This window comes from Orbilia oligospora (assembly GCF_000225545.1).
Source record: "Orbilia oligospora ATCC 24927 unplaced genomic scaffold scaffold00188, whole genome shotgun sequence".
Taxonomy (NCBI): domain Eukaryota; kingdom Fungi; phylum Ascomycota; class Orbiliomycetes; order Orbiliales; family Orbiliaceae; genus Orbilia; species Orbilia oligospora.
This window is the reverse complement of record NW_011645745.1, coordinates 1,179,225-1,196,121: the sequence shown is the minus strand read 5'-3', so window position 1 is coordinate 1,196,121 and position 16,897 is coordinate 1,179,225. Positions and strand designations below refer to the sequence as shown.

Genomic DNA, 16,897 nt, shown 5'->3' with positions numbered 1-16,897 from the left:
TAAGAGCTGTTTTATACAAGATATCCACTATTAAATTTCTATATCTCATAACTCCCACTGTAAACCAAAGACAAAGGGAAACCTTTGGGTATTTTCAAAGAGACTAGGTAGTCTAGCGTAGTAAAGACCCCAAAGCTTCTGAGTAATAAAGATTGATTGGTTTGCCATTTATTGAGTATATCTTCAGGGATATTAACACAGCCATAAACGCACTGTATCGAAACAAAACTGAAAACCAAAACCCGAGAATATAGCTTCTCCGCATACATGCCCCTTCCCTCGATCAACAGGCCAAATATTTCCCCTCTCGCCATATGGCCATATGCATACTCCCCCCAAATCCGGGGTCCGCAACTAGTAAGCTCCCTTACTCACAAACATACCCCTGATGAATCCTAAAAACCTGATCCAACCCAAAGCCACCGCCGGGATTCGCACAAAACGTAGGCACAAACTTTTGATCAAACCTACAATTATGTCTAAAGTGTCCATCCGTATTGATCCACAATGGTCCACCACAACCTTCTAGTGTGGCGGCTGAATAGTCTTTAACATCGAATTTGACTCCGCAGGGGTTTGCGGGATCCTTGCCGAGGATTTTTGCTGTGTCGCAGGGGTTGTCGTCCGGATTCCAGGCTACGGTGTAAGTTTCACCGCCAAGGTGAAGGTTCCCAATTATAATTTTGGCAGAGGAGAGGGAAAGGAGGGTTGTGGCAGTTGTCAGGAGGAGGATCGGGAGGTGCATTTTGGATAGGTTTGAAGATTGACGATTGACAGTTTTTTGTATAGATGGAAAAGATATAGCGGTGTGATTCCGAGTATATCGAATAGGTCTTATATACTAATTCTGATGATACCTTAAGAAATATTGAGTCTTTTATTGGTACTGATGCCGAAGAAAGGAAAAAAAAGCTCGAACTTCAGGAACTGCTACTTATATCCCAAAAGTCAGTATCTATACCGCTGCTCGGACCCATTCCGGATCCAAAATTCGAACGGCAAAATGCAAAGCTGACTTTCTCCATAATATGGTTCCACAAGCTTATTCTGGTGGCCACAATTAATATCATGCGGCTGAATCTCTTGGAGGTTCCTAGGCTCCCCTCTAACGTTAGACTACTTAGTTAATGGTTGGCCAACTCCTCAAAGCGTTGTATTTTCACGATACCCAAAACGATGGCTATTCCGCCTAAAAGGGCCCACTTGAGTGGCGGTGCGTCCCATATGCCCATGAACATTGGACGAACCTTACAAACTCGGTCTAAACTGATAGAAAACCCAGACATTAAGCTTGTAAGCTTACTAGTAAACAATTACGTATTACTATTTCTTATAATCACAACTCTTCTTGAGAGACGCTTTGTCAAAGCGTTCGCATGTTTCCGTAGGGCTGATTAAGTAAATTAATTAATGAACAATATATTTTATACTGCAATTGCTATCCTTGTCGTTGCTCTGTATTGCACTTAGAGCGAGGTGTAGCGGGGAGAAAAATTAATATATTCTGAAATTAAAGCAGGGATTTTGCAGGTGTAGTCTAGTTACTACTATTATATTGGGTCGATAAAGGCTATAGGTATATACTTAAATATTTCTGGGCCCAGCTGGGTGAAAGGAATGCCTCGCCGATCGATCAAGGGCTATGATATATAATATCGACACCTTGACTAGAAAATGACAACTGCTAATTATATGAGGACTTTAGACACGTGTGCATGCTCCAGGCGTACTAGACAAGTAGAATATGATTAAATTGGCTGTCTTCTATATCTATAAATCGATCCTATGCATTGGAGGGTCATCCCAGGTATTGTCTAAGGATCAGCACCCGCTCCAACCCCCCTTCCAACCCTCGTCCTCATCCTCCTCTTCGCCGTTCCAATGCCCTCATGTCCACCCTCTTGGTTCTCCCCTAACCACGGTTTAACGCTATCGTCACCAATCCCACTAGCATCCATGATATAATACACAATCAAACCGACCATAATCAGCACAAAAGCCACTGGGTACAAGTAATGCACCTTATACCCAAAGACTCTAATGCCAATAATCAAACCCCAAAAATTCGCGGTCAATAGCGAGATATTAAAAAACGCCGCAGAGGATAGACGGAAAAGTACCGGTGTGACGGTATAAAATATGAACAAGACGAGGTTATAACCGACAAGGTATCCCGCTACTTTCCCATCCCAAACTGCATTCGCGATCGAAGTTCTGTCAAAAATTGCCGCTTGGACACCGTTGATACACATCCCCCAAAATCCTAGTTGTCCGATAACTACGTAAAGTGGCGTTTTGGATACGAAAAATTCTTCCGTAACGTTGCTGAAACCGTAGAATGTCGCTCCGAGTAACATGAACAGATCACCTTTGAGGACATCGGCACCACTGTGGAAGTCACCTCCTTGGAGTTTATCACTACCGATCAGAACACCCATACCGGCGCAACAGACCAGGATACCTACGATTTGTGACCAATGGTATCGGACGCGAAGGAGAAAGAAGGAGAGAATTACGACCACGACAATAGCCCAGAAGTTTATGAGTTCGGCCGAGAGGATAGTAGTGTACCTGTATGCTAGCACGACGAAGTAGTTGCCTTCAACATCGAAGAAGGCTAGGATGAAGTCTAATCATAGAAAGGTATATATTAGCCCCTATATTTTAATGCCAAATCGGAGGAGCTACAAAACTCACACTTCCACCCATCTTTCCATATAATCCTAAGCCATCCTTTAAATCCTTCTTTATAAATCGTAAAACTCGTGTAGCAGAGATTGAGCAGACAATAATTGATAAAGGTCTGGAATGCCGGAAAGCTAGTCCCCGCTTGGAACAATAGCGTTGTAAAGGTATTTGTACTCGTGATACATAGAGCTAAAAATTGTCTACAACGATTTAATTAATAAAATAAAATAAAAACATTTCAACTCAGGCACATGCATGCGATAAGGAAGAAACATACCCTATCACCAAAGTAATCCAAAACCTCTTCGATGTGTAAAACCCGAAGAACGACTTCTTTTGCGTCCTCTCAGACGAGTCATCCGCGATAGCCTCGGGCGCGATGATCGTAGGCGACTTCGAATCTACTCGAACCGCAGGATCGTCGACCGAGTTCGTCGCCGCCACGCCAATGGGCAATTCTGCGCTAGCAGCAGCAGCAGCAGTTGCGACCATCGTCGATTATCGTAATTAGGTATTCTATATACCAGAAAAAAATGTATTCGCTGTGATAAAAACTTCAGTTGTTTTTTTAGCCTTGGGACCAATAACAAGGTTGAATCAAGTGATTCGAGGAATCGTCGTGAATAGTTTGTGCGACGGCAATGATACCGTCGACTTTGCGGCGGCAGTTCAGATCAAGGGTTTCTTCGATTGTCCGTAGATGAGGAAGTATAGATATATGGAATTTGGATTCCTGGTTGTTTAATTAAGAGGGTAAGAAAAGAAGGAAGGAGGGATCAAAGAACATCAGGGCAGCCAACAAAAACCGGGAACGGAAAGAGGGGAAGCGGCAGGTTTTTTGGGGGTCTGCAAATGAGCATTGGCATTTTCTGAGCGCGCCAGCCGCTAGTCCTGGATGCGAATCTCGATCAAAGACTGCTGGTGAGCGTCCGACTAATTGCCAGTTTCATAGGTTGCAGCGCAAAAGCAAGAAGGTTGGAAAGACGGCAGCAGGGGTGCGTGAAAATTTCGATTCAATTTTTTGTGAGCTGCCACTAGTTGAAGAGAAAAAACTTTATGACAGCCCAATGGGAGGTCTCAAAAATGGGTGGAGCTCCAGATCAACCCCTCTTGGATAGAAACTTGGAAACTTGGAAGCTTTTAGCTCCTTTTGAGCTCGAAGCTGTTGGGAAGTTAGATCCAGGTTTGATCGAAGCCCAAGTCGAGTTGCTTTGGCGATGCTGGTTGGGGGAGGGAATCTGGCATTTGCAGATTTGATCTCAAATGTCCTGCCCTGATTCAGACTGACTTCAGCCGGAGGGCAGGGAACGGGTGTAAGCGAGACCCGACCGCAAACCAAGCCCGCGATGCAGATTTTAGTACCACATGCCATCGCCCCAGGAGAATTGAAACTAGATCAATCTAACTCTCCAAGAACAATCATCGAACATTTAGAAGAAAGCATATTCATGGATTGCAAATACATCGCCAAAAATAAAGAAGATAATATAAACAACGTTGGAGTCTATTTTATTACACAATGAAGTTTTCCACACGCGATGCTAAATCCGAGTACCCTTAAATTGCATGGCCATTTTGTACAAATAAAGAAATCATGCTCGCCAGCTCCCTATACAAAAACCAACATATCATGTGTTCGAAGGCAGGGTTTTTACAAAAGGAAGAAAGCAACGGCAATGGCTTGAGCGGCGACAAATCCAATGGTTGCCTTGACAGCGAAACCAGATGATGGAGCGTCGGCGTCGGTTGTCTTAGCAGCACTTTGGGCAGTGTTGGTTGGGGAGCCGGAATCGCGTGTGGATGATTCAATTTCGTATGTGGAACCTGTGGGAGTTAAAGCAATTGTGTTAAGTCGCGACGAATCAATGGTAGAGTACGATGACAGATCGGAAATAGACATACCAGGGGCTCTAGTGGATGGAGCAGAAGTACTGGCTGGAGCACCAGTGCTGGGGGCGGCAGAGCTAGTGGATACAACGGCAACGGGGCTAGGGGATGGCTTGGCATTCTTGCAGCTAAGATCGTAGTAAGGCTGGAATTTGGCGTCGACGATACCGAATTCGATCTCTGGTGGGGTTGGGTCGGCATCACGGAGCATGTACCACCAAGTCTTGTAGTTGCCAAAGAGAGCACAACCGATGTCATTCCAGTATTTCTGGGCCTCCTTGACGTTGGCAGAGGCGAGACCCATATCTTTACCAGTGACGGGCCAACCTGTTTCGGTGATCCAGACCTCCTTGCCGCTGACAGCCTGTTTAGTGGCCTCGTAGGATTCCCAGAACAAATCAGCCGCAGCCTCGATCGAGTTGTTTGGCATGTTAGATTGGAAGTAAGGGTATCCATCAAAACCAATCCAGTCCAAGGCATCGATAACGGCCCTGTTGGAGCCGTCGACCCAAACTGTCCAAGTATCGACGTGACCGATTGGTGTGCCTTTCAATGGGGTATCGGCAATGGCCTTCCTGACCATGCCAATAAACTCGACGATCTCTTCTGCCTTGGCACCGATTCCAGACTTGTTCTTGACTCCCATAGCGGAGCTCCGGTAAAGATCTTCGGAACCAACGGATAGACCGACGACAAGGTCTGTGAAAGCCGACCCATATTTTGTGATAGCCTTCTTGAGGGCGCTGATTTCTTTTTTGACGTGCCCAACAGGATCGTACTTAGGATCGATAGAGCACCACATTCCGAGCAAGAGAGTGGTGTTTGTCTTGATGGCAGCCTCGATGGCTTCGATTGGTTCGTCTCCTTCATTGCCTTGCTATAGATTGTGGACCGCGGTTAGAATATCGGCTTTGCGAAAAAAATCGTACACAATCAGCTCTAATAACAGAATCCTTACAATCATGGTGTACAATCTGGCGCTGCTGAACTTGCCGCCGCCGACAGCAAGTTTCTGAGCGAATTGGAACTCTTCCAAGAAGTCATCATGAACTTTAAGTGTCCAGCCGTCAGCCCTGTGGGCACCGTAGTTGAAGCCCAAGTATTCGCCCTGGGCATTAACTGCCGTCAGTGCCGCTAGAACGGCGAGAAGTACATTCTTCCCGAGCATTTTGTTTATGTATTTTTGTCAAAAGCGTGTATAAGTTGTGGTAGTAGGTATAAATGTCGGTATTGCAGTTTGGTGTTCGGGGTTCAAAGAAGAATCGTTGTTAAAGGAGTGTATTGTAGACCAGCTGGAGTTAGAGATTACGATTCTTAATTTCAAAAAAAAGTTACTGTGATAAAAACAACAAACTACTGCAAAAGACTATAAAGGAGTGTGTCGAAGCCGATTACAAAATAGAATGAAGGGCAAAAAAAAAGATAGAAAGTTGGTGATGTCGATGGACAGACTGTTGTGATGTTAAGGAAGAGAAGGAAAGAAGGGGAAGAGAAGCCGGGAAAGCGGCCAATTTAATCTGGAGATGCCAAGCCCGCCGAACGCCAACGCCAACGCCAACTCAACACACGCCAGGCTCAGCCCTGGAAAAAAAAGGCTTTGAAGAAAAGGGGTCTGGTCCTCGCCATGAAACAGGCCAATACAAACTACCACAATTGTCTTCAACTTCCCAAGAAATTGCGGAGGAGACAATCTAAGAGCTTCCAAGTCCTCTCATCTTCCTGGCTATTTAATTTCCTTGAGAAATCCCTTCCATGGTTCGTGATGTATCCGGCCAACTTCCGAGATCCTTTTTCACATTTAAATCTTGCCTTCGTGAATTCGTATATTAACTATTAATATTAGGTCGGGGACATAATATGAAGTCTATATTTAGCATCTGAGATATCAGGCTCTATAGACATCACAAACGAATTTTAAAAATTTAGAAAAAGACAGACCGGTTGCAATTGCCAATATGTTCAAAATACTAACAGACATAGTACATATGCTGTGGCACTTGTTCGGTTACACGATGTTGGCAGTATTTTGACGGAGCATTCGACTCTTTCATTATTAATCTTATGCACTTGCACTTCAGCCTTTCGCTTCCAACCCCCAGGACATTTATTACGTATACTTCAATACTTAAAGGGCAAAAGAGAAGTTTTCTAATTGGCGGTCAATAACGTGAGGTAATCAGGGGAATATTATGCATACACTGACAATATACGTTAGTTAGCTACTACGGAATATCAAAATTTAAAATCCCAGATCCCGAAGTCGCAGCTAGTTTCTTCTACTCTCATCCCCCTTAGTCAGGCCATTAACCAGGGCATTGTTTCTTGTTTCAAAACCGCTGGCGAAGTTCTAGGGTGAAACTGGGAACTAATGCAATGTCCAGACCGCCAAAAGATACCAGTCTTGCTGACCTTGATGGATTAAGCATGGTATACATAACCTTATACTATTCCACATTCCAACGAAACGCTCATGATCAGCTCATTTCGACCATCCTGCATCGATCCGGATGTATCCGACTATATATGTCGGCAGACAGCTTCGAACGGACTGATAGGTAGGAACATTCTCTGAAAATTAGTGTGTCTTCGCGGGATTTCTTGGCGCCAAAGTTCGAACGTTCCAGTCGAATTGAATGGATCAAAACGTAAAGACAACATCGTTATGCATCACAACACTTCGATTATCTTAACCCTAGCCATCTGTTGGCTAGAAGATATTATCGATTGACAGGGTTGCGTGGGGTCGTAAGGTTATAACTTCCATGCACCTAGGCCGGGATCAAGTCAGGAATATACGATCGAGCCAGTCAGCCACGATTTTGAATGCATAAATATATGAATGATCTATATTCCTGGGAAACATAGGGTGGCCAGGTTTACGAAGCTTGTGAATTTGCGCGAACACTGAGCTTATAACTCTGCAGTTGTGTTATCCCAAAGTTGGGATCCCGGATCACGGGAATATTCAAATGCGCCCGCAAATTTAGACTACAGTACAGTATGGAAATGCTCACAGGGGCGTTAGCGGTTGACGGCATGTAAAGAAAGTTTTGATTTTGAGTTTTCAATTACAGCTTGCATTTTAAGCAGATGCCACCCAACTCTGAGGAGAGACAACATAGTAGCTGACAGGACCGATACATATATAAGGCTTACCCGCGGTTTTGAATTCATAAGTGAGAGCCAAAAACAGTCAACCCTATATCAATCTCAGAAACTCTGTCTGAATATATTATAAGGCCAAATTAATTCGAATATATATTCTATGTCTATAAGTGTATAGATAAGCCAAAAAAAAAGAGATAGCCCCCAATTCGGTATCCCGAATCGCCAACAGCATTATAAATCCCCCTCTACAGTGATGGTAGGCTTCATGTATAAAGTTACCGCAGCCTTGCTGCCTGTCGGGCCCGAGGCTATGTTAGATTGGATATTCTCCACACTCTCACAAGCTCACTTTCTCTTCATACTAATGGGAATACCCCTTTTGTGTATCATCACCGCTACAATGTACAATCTCTACTTCTCGCCTCTTGCAAAAGTCCCAGGACCCTGGTATACTGCCATCCCAGGATTCTGGCTAAACGTAAAATAGATAACACGCGACAGGACACACTCAATTTATGAACTACACCGTAAATATGGTATGAGAATCCAGGTCCTGGCGTCCACAGAAATCGCCATTCTTTTCACAAACTTATCATCAAAAACTAACTTTCTCATGGATATCAAAAGAGCAGCCTAGATTACGTAACGGCTGGCCTTTCGGGTGGGGTAGCCTTACTCGGAGGCAAGTTTTTTGGCTGATTAATCAGCAAAGCGACGCTGACTCAAAATTGTCCTCTGAAAGAACTTCGAACCGCATTTCTCTCCCCGATAGTCCCTCACGGTCATTTTCTTTGATCTAACTTTATGGAGAGCTGGTTGAAAGAATCTGGAGCGGTCGGCTTGGACGACTTGAAGCTTGCTGACTTCCCAGCCACCGGGCGTGGTCTAGGATCACTACGGCATTTCAAGGAAGGAGAAAGGATTCTCACCATACCATCTAGCATTCTCTGGACAGTCGAGCATGCATATGCTGACTCCATTATTAGGCCAGTACTTCAATCTATGCAAGGAGCGTTATCTGTCGATGACACCTTGGCCATATATATTCTCTTTGTACGATCACGCGAGTCGGGCTACAATGGCCTGCGAAGCCATGTGGAGGCTTTACCTACCAGCTACTCTTCAAGCATCTTCTTTACAGATGACGAATTGGAAGTTTGCGCTGGGTCCTCACTGTATACTATTACAAAACAACTGAAGCAACAGATTCAAGACGATTACCGAACTTTAGTTGAACGATTATTTGGACAGTATTTAGATATCTTTTCACTTGGAAAATTCACCATCGAAGATGTAGGTGGTATCCGTGCGTCATTAATGGTTAACTGTTAACACATAACCTTTTTTTTTTAGTACAAGTGGGCTCTTTGCACCGTGTGGAGTCGTGCGATGGATTTTGTACAGCCTGACGGAAAGTCAATTAGACTGCTAGCACCATTTGCGGATATGTTGAACCACTCGTCCGACGTTAAGAAGTGCCATGTTTACGACACCTCATCTGGAGATCTCTCTATCCTTGCTGGGAAGGACTATGAGCCAGGAGATCAGGTTAGTTAGTCTTATTCCCATTGGTACCGTCTTAGGTTAACATAGAAATTTTTTTAGGTTTTTATTAATTATGGGTCTATTCCGAACAACCGGCTTCTACGACTCTATGGCTTTGTTGTACCGAATAATCCTAATGACAGCTATGATCTCGTTCTGATGACCCAACCTGAGGCACCATTTTTTGAGCTAAAGCAAAAGCTTTGGGTATCAGCTGGACTTGATTCGGTCTCTACCATCTCTCTCTCTCTCAATGATCCGCTACCGAAAAGCGTCCTCCAATATCTTCGCATACAGCGGGCGGATGAATCTGATCTCGCCATCATAGCGCTCCAGCAAATTGATGCCACAGACAAGATACTCAGCAATTCTAACGAAGAGAAAGTCCTGCAGGCTCTGATAGAATCGTTCTGTGAACTTTTGCACAATTTTGGGACTCAAATGGAAAAGCTAGATGAACAACTCGCTGAGGGCTTCTATCCTCCAGGTACAAATGCATGGTCGGCGGCGCATGTTAGTCTGGGTGAACAACGGGTGTTGAGATCGGCGAGAAAGAGAGCGGAGGATCTGTTAGCGGCATTGGAGAGCAGGAACAAGGTTGACAGTGGCTTTTCGGCACCGGTGCGATGCGCTAATTGTGCAAAAGTCGCTGTACAATTGATGTTGTGTGGAAGATGCAAAGCTGTTAGGTATTGTGGGCGGACATGTCAGGTCGCTCATTACAAAGAGCACAGGGAATTGTGTCAAGCTACCGCTTCCAAGAGTGGTTCTGTAAAGAAATAAAGAGAAACATCTTCTAAAACCGACAGTTCATGATCCTAATCATACAAAAGCCCTTTCCGATTTGAACAATTTATTGAGAATTTATTGAAATTTTAATAATAAAACGACCGTGTTGGCAGTTTCGACGCTTGGTATCCAAAAATCAACCGCGCTGTTCCGCAAATGGAAATGCCCGACTGAAAGGAGGGTTTTACTTTCTCTTTTACTTACCGGACGAAATTTAAAACGTCACATGACTAATTTATTATTTTACAACAATCTCAACACAGCATATTTAGTCAGTTAGTCATTCAATTAGTTAGTAAGTACTTATTCATTGATTAATGAAAATATTTTATAAATAAGAATAAATCAGTTCCTTTCAGGAGGGTTTACGGTGGTCCGAAGGACCCCTCTTGTATAAATAGAATTTTACCTCCACAATCATGAACACATTGTACTTATTACCACACAGAGTCGACCTCGAACGCCGACAGGGTAGCGTCTTGATATACCACAAATACAACACAATTGAATACAAAATTTGATACTGAAACAACACACAGTCTCGTGGGGTTTTGCCTGGCAACAGACATACAAGCTAGCCCAGCTTGAGCCTGATGTGTGGGCTCGAATCCAGGTACCGGAGCTATCAGCTGAGATATCCCAACCTAACAGAACATTAGTTGTAGGTTTTCTGGCAAGTAATTTTCTATTTTACATGTATAAGATTCCAGATCCGTTGAACCATTGACGGGAGTGCGAGTCCCCATCTGTAGTTTGCAATAAAATGCTGACGCATATGCATATGTGTCGTAGTTTGCCGATATGTCAAAGGATTCTGGGGCAAGACCGTTAGGGACCAATTGTTCGCGACATCAAGCTATAAAATCCCGGAGCCCGTCTGTGCGTAATAACCCCGGAGAGGCCATTTAAGCTCCCCGGCGATGTGAATCATATTCCCGAAGAAAAATGGGATGACAAGTGGAAAAGTTACTAGCGAGCACACAATTCTACAACCTGTTCTGTCCATCGGAAAATTGATCGAGGAGTGGGTCATACAATCGACCTCCTTGATTGATAACCCCTCACATTCGAGAAGTAGAAACGTGCCCTGATTTTCCCGCCAGCCTTCCCCCTTTGGGCAAGGAAGCTGCAGGTAAGGTTCCATCTGGTGGCGCACTTTCTCGAAGTTCTATTCGACGTTGGCTCCACATTCCAACAAGGATCCCTGCTCGTGCAAACAACACAGGGCAAACAACATTTACGAGATTCGATTCTTTGGAAGCTTTTCGGGCCAGAAAGTCGAAAGATCGGAAGGAGGGGCTGATAACGTGTGCCTTGCATGCAGGATGGTTTCCTTGCAGGTGGAGAGCCGTCAGTTAGATGGTATGCTCGGGTGTTTGCTCTAACCCAGCTTCTCCCCTTCGTTGAAGTTTGTAACTCAATCAACCTACACACGACCGCCCGCATTTTCAAGTCTGGATCCGAAGAGCGAACGAGCCGAGTTGCGTCCCTCTCTTACAAATGCATGTCTTGCCCTCGAGTCGGGCTCGACTCTTTCCTCTCTTTTATTCTCCCCACGACCTTGGTTGGCTCCGACTACGTACTTGAAATCTTCACTCGGGTTTCTCTTCAAGGCAATTTTACAACCCATCGAAGGAGGGTGAGGGGTCGGGAGAAGATGTTGTAAGAGGAAGAGTTGCAATCGAAAGAAGCCAGTTAACCCAGCAAAGCAGCATTAGGAGAAATTCGATCAAAACGCATTCAATATTCAGCTTTCAACCCTGTTAACCCACCACAATTCCCCGACCAATGTCTCGCTTTCTTGATACACTTGTATTGGTTTATCTTAGTCCTATACTATAGAATATAGGAGGGCTGAGGCGCTAACGCGATTATGCATAGGCATTCGAATGGGCTATGGTGGTCGGAACAATTTTCTTGGTTATTCTTCGCCTTTATCATCGGAATCGCTATGCCTATATAACGCTCTTCGAAGATGGGTTCGTGGTAGTCGCTTGGGTATGTTTCTTGAACCAAGTCAGCCTAGATACAGTTTTACACGACTTGGGGTTCTTCAACGAGGAATTGGGTGTCGTGGCGGTTGAAGTTGATGGAGGAATAGTAGGCACTACAGCATCAAAGGTAAGAGATGAGGACTATAATGCAACATCTTGTCTAGCAATTTCCCTTAACCAAAACTCACGTCGCGATCAGATATTCTTTGTGAAGAACACAACGTACCATTTCTGCATGTATGCCGCCAAAACAGCCATACTTTGCTTCTATACCAGGCATATCCCGGAAACAATGAAGAGGACACGGGTGTGTCTATGGATAACCGTCGCCACAGTGGTCCTCGGCTTCGTTGCCAGTATACTACTCGATTTACTACTCTGTATGCCCATATCGAGGAACTGGTATGTCCATCCCCTTCGAAATTTCGTTGCTTGAGATCGAGTAAGGCCACTCATCGCTCACTACTACTACAGGAATCCGAACGGAAATTGCTCTTCCACTGCCAGTTCGATAGTCACATATTTCTTTCACTTTCTGACAGACATTATGGTATACATCCTACCGGTTTCCGCTATTAGAGTTCTCGTACTCCCAACACCACAAAGGATTGGAGTCGGTATCACATTTGCTCTTGGATTTCTTTGCATCGCCTTCGCTGCTACAGTCATAGTTTTTCGCTATGTTACCACCTCTGCAACTACAATTTGGATAGTTGCGATATTTGAACAGACATTATGTGTCTGTGTAGCATGCGCCCCTGCACTAGAGGTTTTAGCGAGAGGATGCGACATCAGAAGGTGGAAGGGTCGGATGAGCTATAACAGGGGGAAGAATCAAGACACAGATAGCGAAGCAGGAACGATAGATGCCAGCTCAAGGCCACAATCAGATGCTACAATATTCGACCAAACACAAAATCACAATCTTGAAAGAGCGCCGAAAAGGGTTGAATCGCTTCTGGGCCAAGAAGAGATCGAAAAACCTCATTTATGCAAACCAACCCACATTTTACCTAAAATATCACCTGTTGCCGCGTATAACAGACAAAGCCACGACACTGAGTGCCAATCAAATAGTCCGAACTCCCCTGGCTATACGATGTCGATTTCGTCGATCGTTGATTTCTATGACTTGGAGAGACAGTTACAGCTGGACGATGAGAAGAGACAGGCTACAAATTGTAGTCCCGTGCTAGAACGCGCAAGTAGCGAGTTACACCAGGGCTCAAACCCGCCTCTTCCGATAAACCTTATGGAAAAGGATCTAGAGAGCTCTGGAAGTAGCCAGAGGATTTCAGAAAACTGGTAACAAAATGATACCCCATATTGCTATCGCGTCTAACGGACTTACGTCTATACAACTGGGGTCTTGTCACTACTAGTCGGCCCTTACCAGCGGCGTTTACTTATTTGTATATATAACCTTGTAATTTCGATTCAACTATTAATTATCATATTCACTTCCACTCGCAGGGCGAGGCTCAACCTGTTAATCTATCGGCTTCGTGACAGGGTGGACCAGATCTTGTACTAGTATCTATACTAACGTATTAGTAGCGTATTCACATCGCAGCATTATACAGTCGTCAAGAACTAAACTGCATTCTAGGACTGACCTTATATACTTACCTAAATTCCACAGTCTAGTGGATATTTGATACTTGCTGAGCTTCCTTCAAGGCTGGATACGTATACTCCGCTGAGCATTAATATAAGTACATTGACTATTCAAAAGACCGGAGTTGAAAGCAGTCTGAAAGCGACTGGTGGTAGGACCTTGCCTGAGAGTCAGAATGAGCCTGGTTATAAGACTTGAAGCAACTTCTGCTGAGCTAAGTTGGGCTCTTATGGCTATAAGGTGGGACACGAGACTAACTATAACGGTAGTTCTGTGTGGTCTAGCCCCCTCCAAATTATACCTTCTGCTCTCTCTCAACACCATAACTCCACCTTCACCTTCACCTTCACCTTCACTTTCACCTCCACCTTCACCTTTCAAGCTACCTCCCAGACGTTCCAACAGTCGTATCGGTATTCCGAGAACACCAACTTCTTTTCTTGTCGTCACTAATCCCTTTACCATCAAGGCTCCCTCTAATCACTACAGATCTATCATCTAACATCAAGATGCCTCTCTCAATCAACAATTATCTTGAGTGCTGGCTGTACGATTCCTTCTACCAAAAAGTTCCAGATGGTAAACAACCTAAAATCAAAGACATGGTCAACAAGGTTAAGAGTACTAGGCTGCCTGATCCGCTAAAATCAATCCCATTTGCGATCATCGAAGAGAGAATCCGAGAGGATCTCGTTGTGTAAGCTTCAGAAAGACTCTAGATACGATCTAGTTACCCCAGGGGTTCTTATAAGGGCCGCGTTAGACTAACTTCTATGATAGAAAGGCGACCTTTCGAATTCCGCCCACTCCAAGCGATCCTATTGTAGCAAAGGCTTTTCCAAACTGGCAATCCTGGCATCGTATTGGTCACCAGTCAAGTATCCCTGTTGCCCCGAAAGGTGCAAAGGGACAAGCCCGAAACGTTAAATCTCCACCGCCAGGAAATCTACATAATCAAGGTCAACCTGCTTTTACGCAGAACTCAACTGCTGGCGGTCACGATCGGGATCGCGATCGCGGTAAACAGTTTGGCAAGGGGAAGACACACACGTTCAGACCAGCTGGTAAGTTCCGCCCACTCGTTCCCTTCGAACAGTGATCTGTCCTGACTTGCAGCATAGTCTACCATGCTAGGGCTATCCCTCTGGATTCCGTCGCCGCCACCGGCCAGCCTGTTTCTCAGGCACCGACTCATATGTTCCATGGACAATGGAAAGATATCCTTAGCAATAACAACGCTGCAACAATGTTTGACTGGGCTACAGATAGCGACGCGAACGCCCAGGCATCCAATGAGCCCGTTATCTCTTCGGCCCCACTCTTTACCTCAGATGTTATCCGCGTCAATCCTACTGTTGACAACGCGCCCCCTGGCAGTATCCAGTTTGCAATCTTCGCCAAGCTTCACAGCTATAGGGGAAGCTCACCAGGACCTGGTTTTCCATATCAAGAAGAGCTTGAAGATGACATGGTATTTCTCAATACCAATGCTCCATTCACCACATTCATCTGTGGATTACAAGGATCCGGGAAATCCCACTCCCTTTCTGTTATTATGGGTATGAAGAACTTCTCGGCCTTGGTAGTTGAATCGAGAAGCCTCTGCTGAAATATGGTCTTTAGAGAATTGTCTTATCCAGAACCCGGCAATTGGGGTCCTCCATCGTCCTCTCGCAGGCGTTGTCTTCTACTTTTCTCCATTCACGCCCCTTGACGCTGGAAAACCATGCGAAGTTGCCTACCTAGCCGCTCCAGCCGTTAACTCAACCGCTCCAAATGGGTCCTACCTGGCCCGTGCGAGAAAGGTTACTGTCCTAGTGTCCCGATCCAACCTTGAAAACATGAAACGCGTTTATGGAAAGATTCCTGGGGTTACCGTTTACCCTCTACTTCTGAAGGCTAGCCAGTTGACTGCAAAAACAATGTTGCACCTGATGTCCGTCCAAGAGGATAACACGTCACTCTATTTGGCAGTTGTCACTCGCATCTTGAGGGATATGGCGGCAGAAGGTGGCTTCAACTACGAAAAGTTCAAGGCTCTGCTTTCCACCGAACCATTCTCTACAACTCAATGGTCTCTCCTCGACCTTAGACTGGAGCTTTTGGAGTCTTTCTTGGGTGCCGAAGGAAATCCAAACCCTTTTGACGCCTCTGAGGGATCCATCACTATCGTCGATCTTACCTGCCCATTTGTTGACTCCGAAACAGCCTGCGTTCTCTTTTCCATCTGCCTCGATCTCTTCTGCTCTAGCCCTAGCACCACTGGTAAAATCGTCGCTCTAGACGAAGCCCACAAGGTAACATACTCTTATCTCCTACCGGGGTTTTACTAATACTCTTAATAGTTCATGTCTCAAACCGCTTCCTCCCAACAATTCGCCAAGTCTGTTATCCAAAACATTCGCCTCCAGCGCCATCTCGGTCTCCGGACGGTAATCAGTACCCAGGATCCCCACGTTCACCCTGAACTACTCGAACTCGCCTCTTTCATCGTCATGCATCGTTTCGATAGCCCTCGTTGGTTCAACACTCTTCGCAAACACGTCGGTTTCCATAATACTAGTGAAAATGGAGACACGGCCGAAGATATTGAAACTAGTAGACAGGCAGCCAGCGCTTTTGAAATGATCATGAATCTCAATGCTGGACAAGCTCTCGTCTACTGCCCTCGTCTTATGACTGTTGATTATCGTCAAAATAACGAGAAGGTTGTTCGGCTTGGTACTAGGTTGATCAGGATGCAGGTAAGGAAGCGGCTAACTTTGGACGGAGGAGTTACCAAAACTGCTCTGTAAATCAATAATACACGATTCTTTTTGTTTGTAATTCTATCACATGTATTTTGCAGGCGTCGCCTTCGTTATGTTTGTATTTCCATTGACGGTTTATCTTTTACCTCCACACCAGCCGTGTTGGAAATAAAAAGCGTGTTCCTAATCAGTTTCCTACGCCCCAACCGTGTATTTTATCATGCTTCTCCTCATATTTGCTTGACCTTCAACCCACTGTTGCCTGACTATTCCAAATATCAGTCATCCTCCATCCAAATTTTTATATCTTCGACCTTGAGTTGCAGTCCAAAATACCACACCAGGAGGCGGAGCATTGGCCATCCTTGGCCTCTCATATCTTTCGTCAAACTCACCAATCGAAAAACGGTATGTGGGGGCAATCAAGGGTCTTCATGCAAGGCAGGTTTCGCTGGCACCTCAAAAGAAAGAAAAAATACCTTGAACACCCCTCTATAACACTCCAGGGACCCCATCTC

The 16,897-nt window shown here is 45.0% G+C and overlaps 6 protein-coding genes across 6 annotated transcripts; 3 read left to right on the top strand and 3 right to left on the bottom strand.

The window, feature by feature from the left end:
• Positions 1-367: 367 nt before the first annotated feature.
• Positions 368-745, bottom strand: AOL_s00188g350 (uncharacterized protein; the record flags this gene model as incomplete). The annotated part of the gene is made up of 1 exon (XM_011128598.1): positions 368-745. The coding sequence occupies one exon, from the start codon at positions 743-745 to the stop codon at positions 368-370; it is 378 nt and encodes a 125-aa protein (XP_011126900.1).
• A 1,069-nt stretch (positions 746-1,814) lies between these two features.
• Positions 1,815-3,180, bottom strand: AOL_s00188g349 (uncharacterized protein; the record flags this gene model as incomplete). Its single annotated transcript, XM_011128597.1, has 3 exons — positions 1,815-2,629; positions 2,698-2,888; positions 2,966-3,180. 3 exons carry the CDS (start codon positions 3,178-3,180, stop codon positions 1,815-1,817), a joined length of 1,221 nt encoding a protein of 406 aa, XP_011126899.1.
• A 1,159-nt stretch (positions 3,181-4,339) lies between these two features.
• Positions 4,340-5,743, bottom strand: AOL_s00188g348 (uncharacterized protein; the record flags this gene model as incomplete). The annotated part of the gene is made up of 2 exons (XM_011128596.1): positions 4,340-5,452; positions 5,534-5,743. 2 exons carry the CDS (start codon positions 5,741-5,743, stop codon positions 4,340-4,342), a joined length of 1,323 nt encoding a protein of 440 aa, XP_011126898.1.
• A 2,744-nt stretch (positions 5,744-8,487) lies between these two features.
• On the top strand, positions 8,488-10,011 carry AOL_s00188g347 (uncharacterized protein; the record flags this gene model as incomplete). Its single annotated transcript, XM_011128595.1, has 3 exons — positions 8,488-8,976; positions 9,037-9,231; positions 9,289-10,011. The coding sequence occupies 3 exons, from the start codon at positions 8,488-8,490 to the stop codon at positions 10,009-10,011; spliced, it is 1,407 nt and encodes a 468-aa protein (XP_011126897.1).
• A 1,981-nt stretch (positions 10,012-11,992) lies between these two features.
• On the top strand, positions 11,993-13,320 carry AOL_s00188g346 (uncharacterized protein; the record flags this gene model as incomplete). The annotated part of the gene is made up of 4 exons (XM_011128594.1): positions 11,993-11,996; positions 12,050-12,138; positions 12,211-12,391; positions 12,554-13,320. The coding sequence occupies 4 exons, from the start codon at positions 11,993-11,995 to the stop codon at positions 13,318-13,320; spliced, it is 1,041 nt and encodes a 346-aa protein (XP_011126896.1).
• An 818-nt stretch (positions 13,321-14,138) lies between these two features.
• Positions 14,139-16,424, top strand: AOL_s00188g345 (uncharacterized protein; the record flags this gene model as incomplete). Its single annotated transcript, XM_011128593.1, has 5 exons — positions 14,139-14,326; positions 14,410-14,693; positions 14,751-15,188; positions 15,253-15,926; positions 15,975-16,424. The coding sequence occupies 5 exons, from the start codon at positions 14,139-14,141 to the stop codon at positions 16,422-16,424; spliced, it is 2,034 nt and encodes a 677-aa protein (XP_011126895.1).
• Positions 16,425-16,897: the final 473 nt, after the last annotated feature.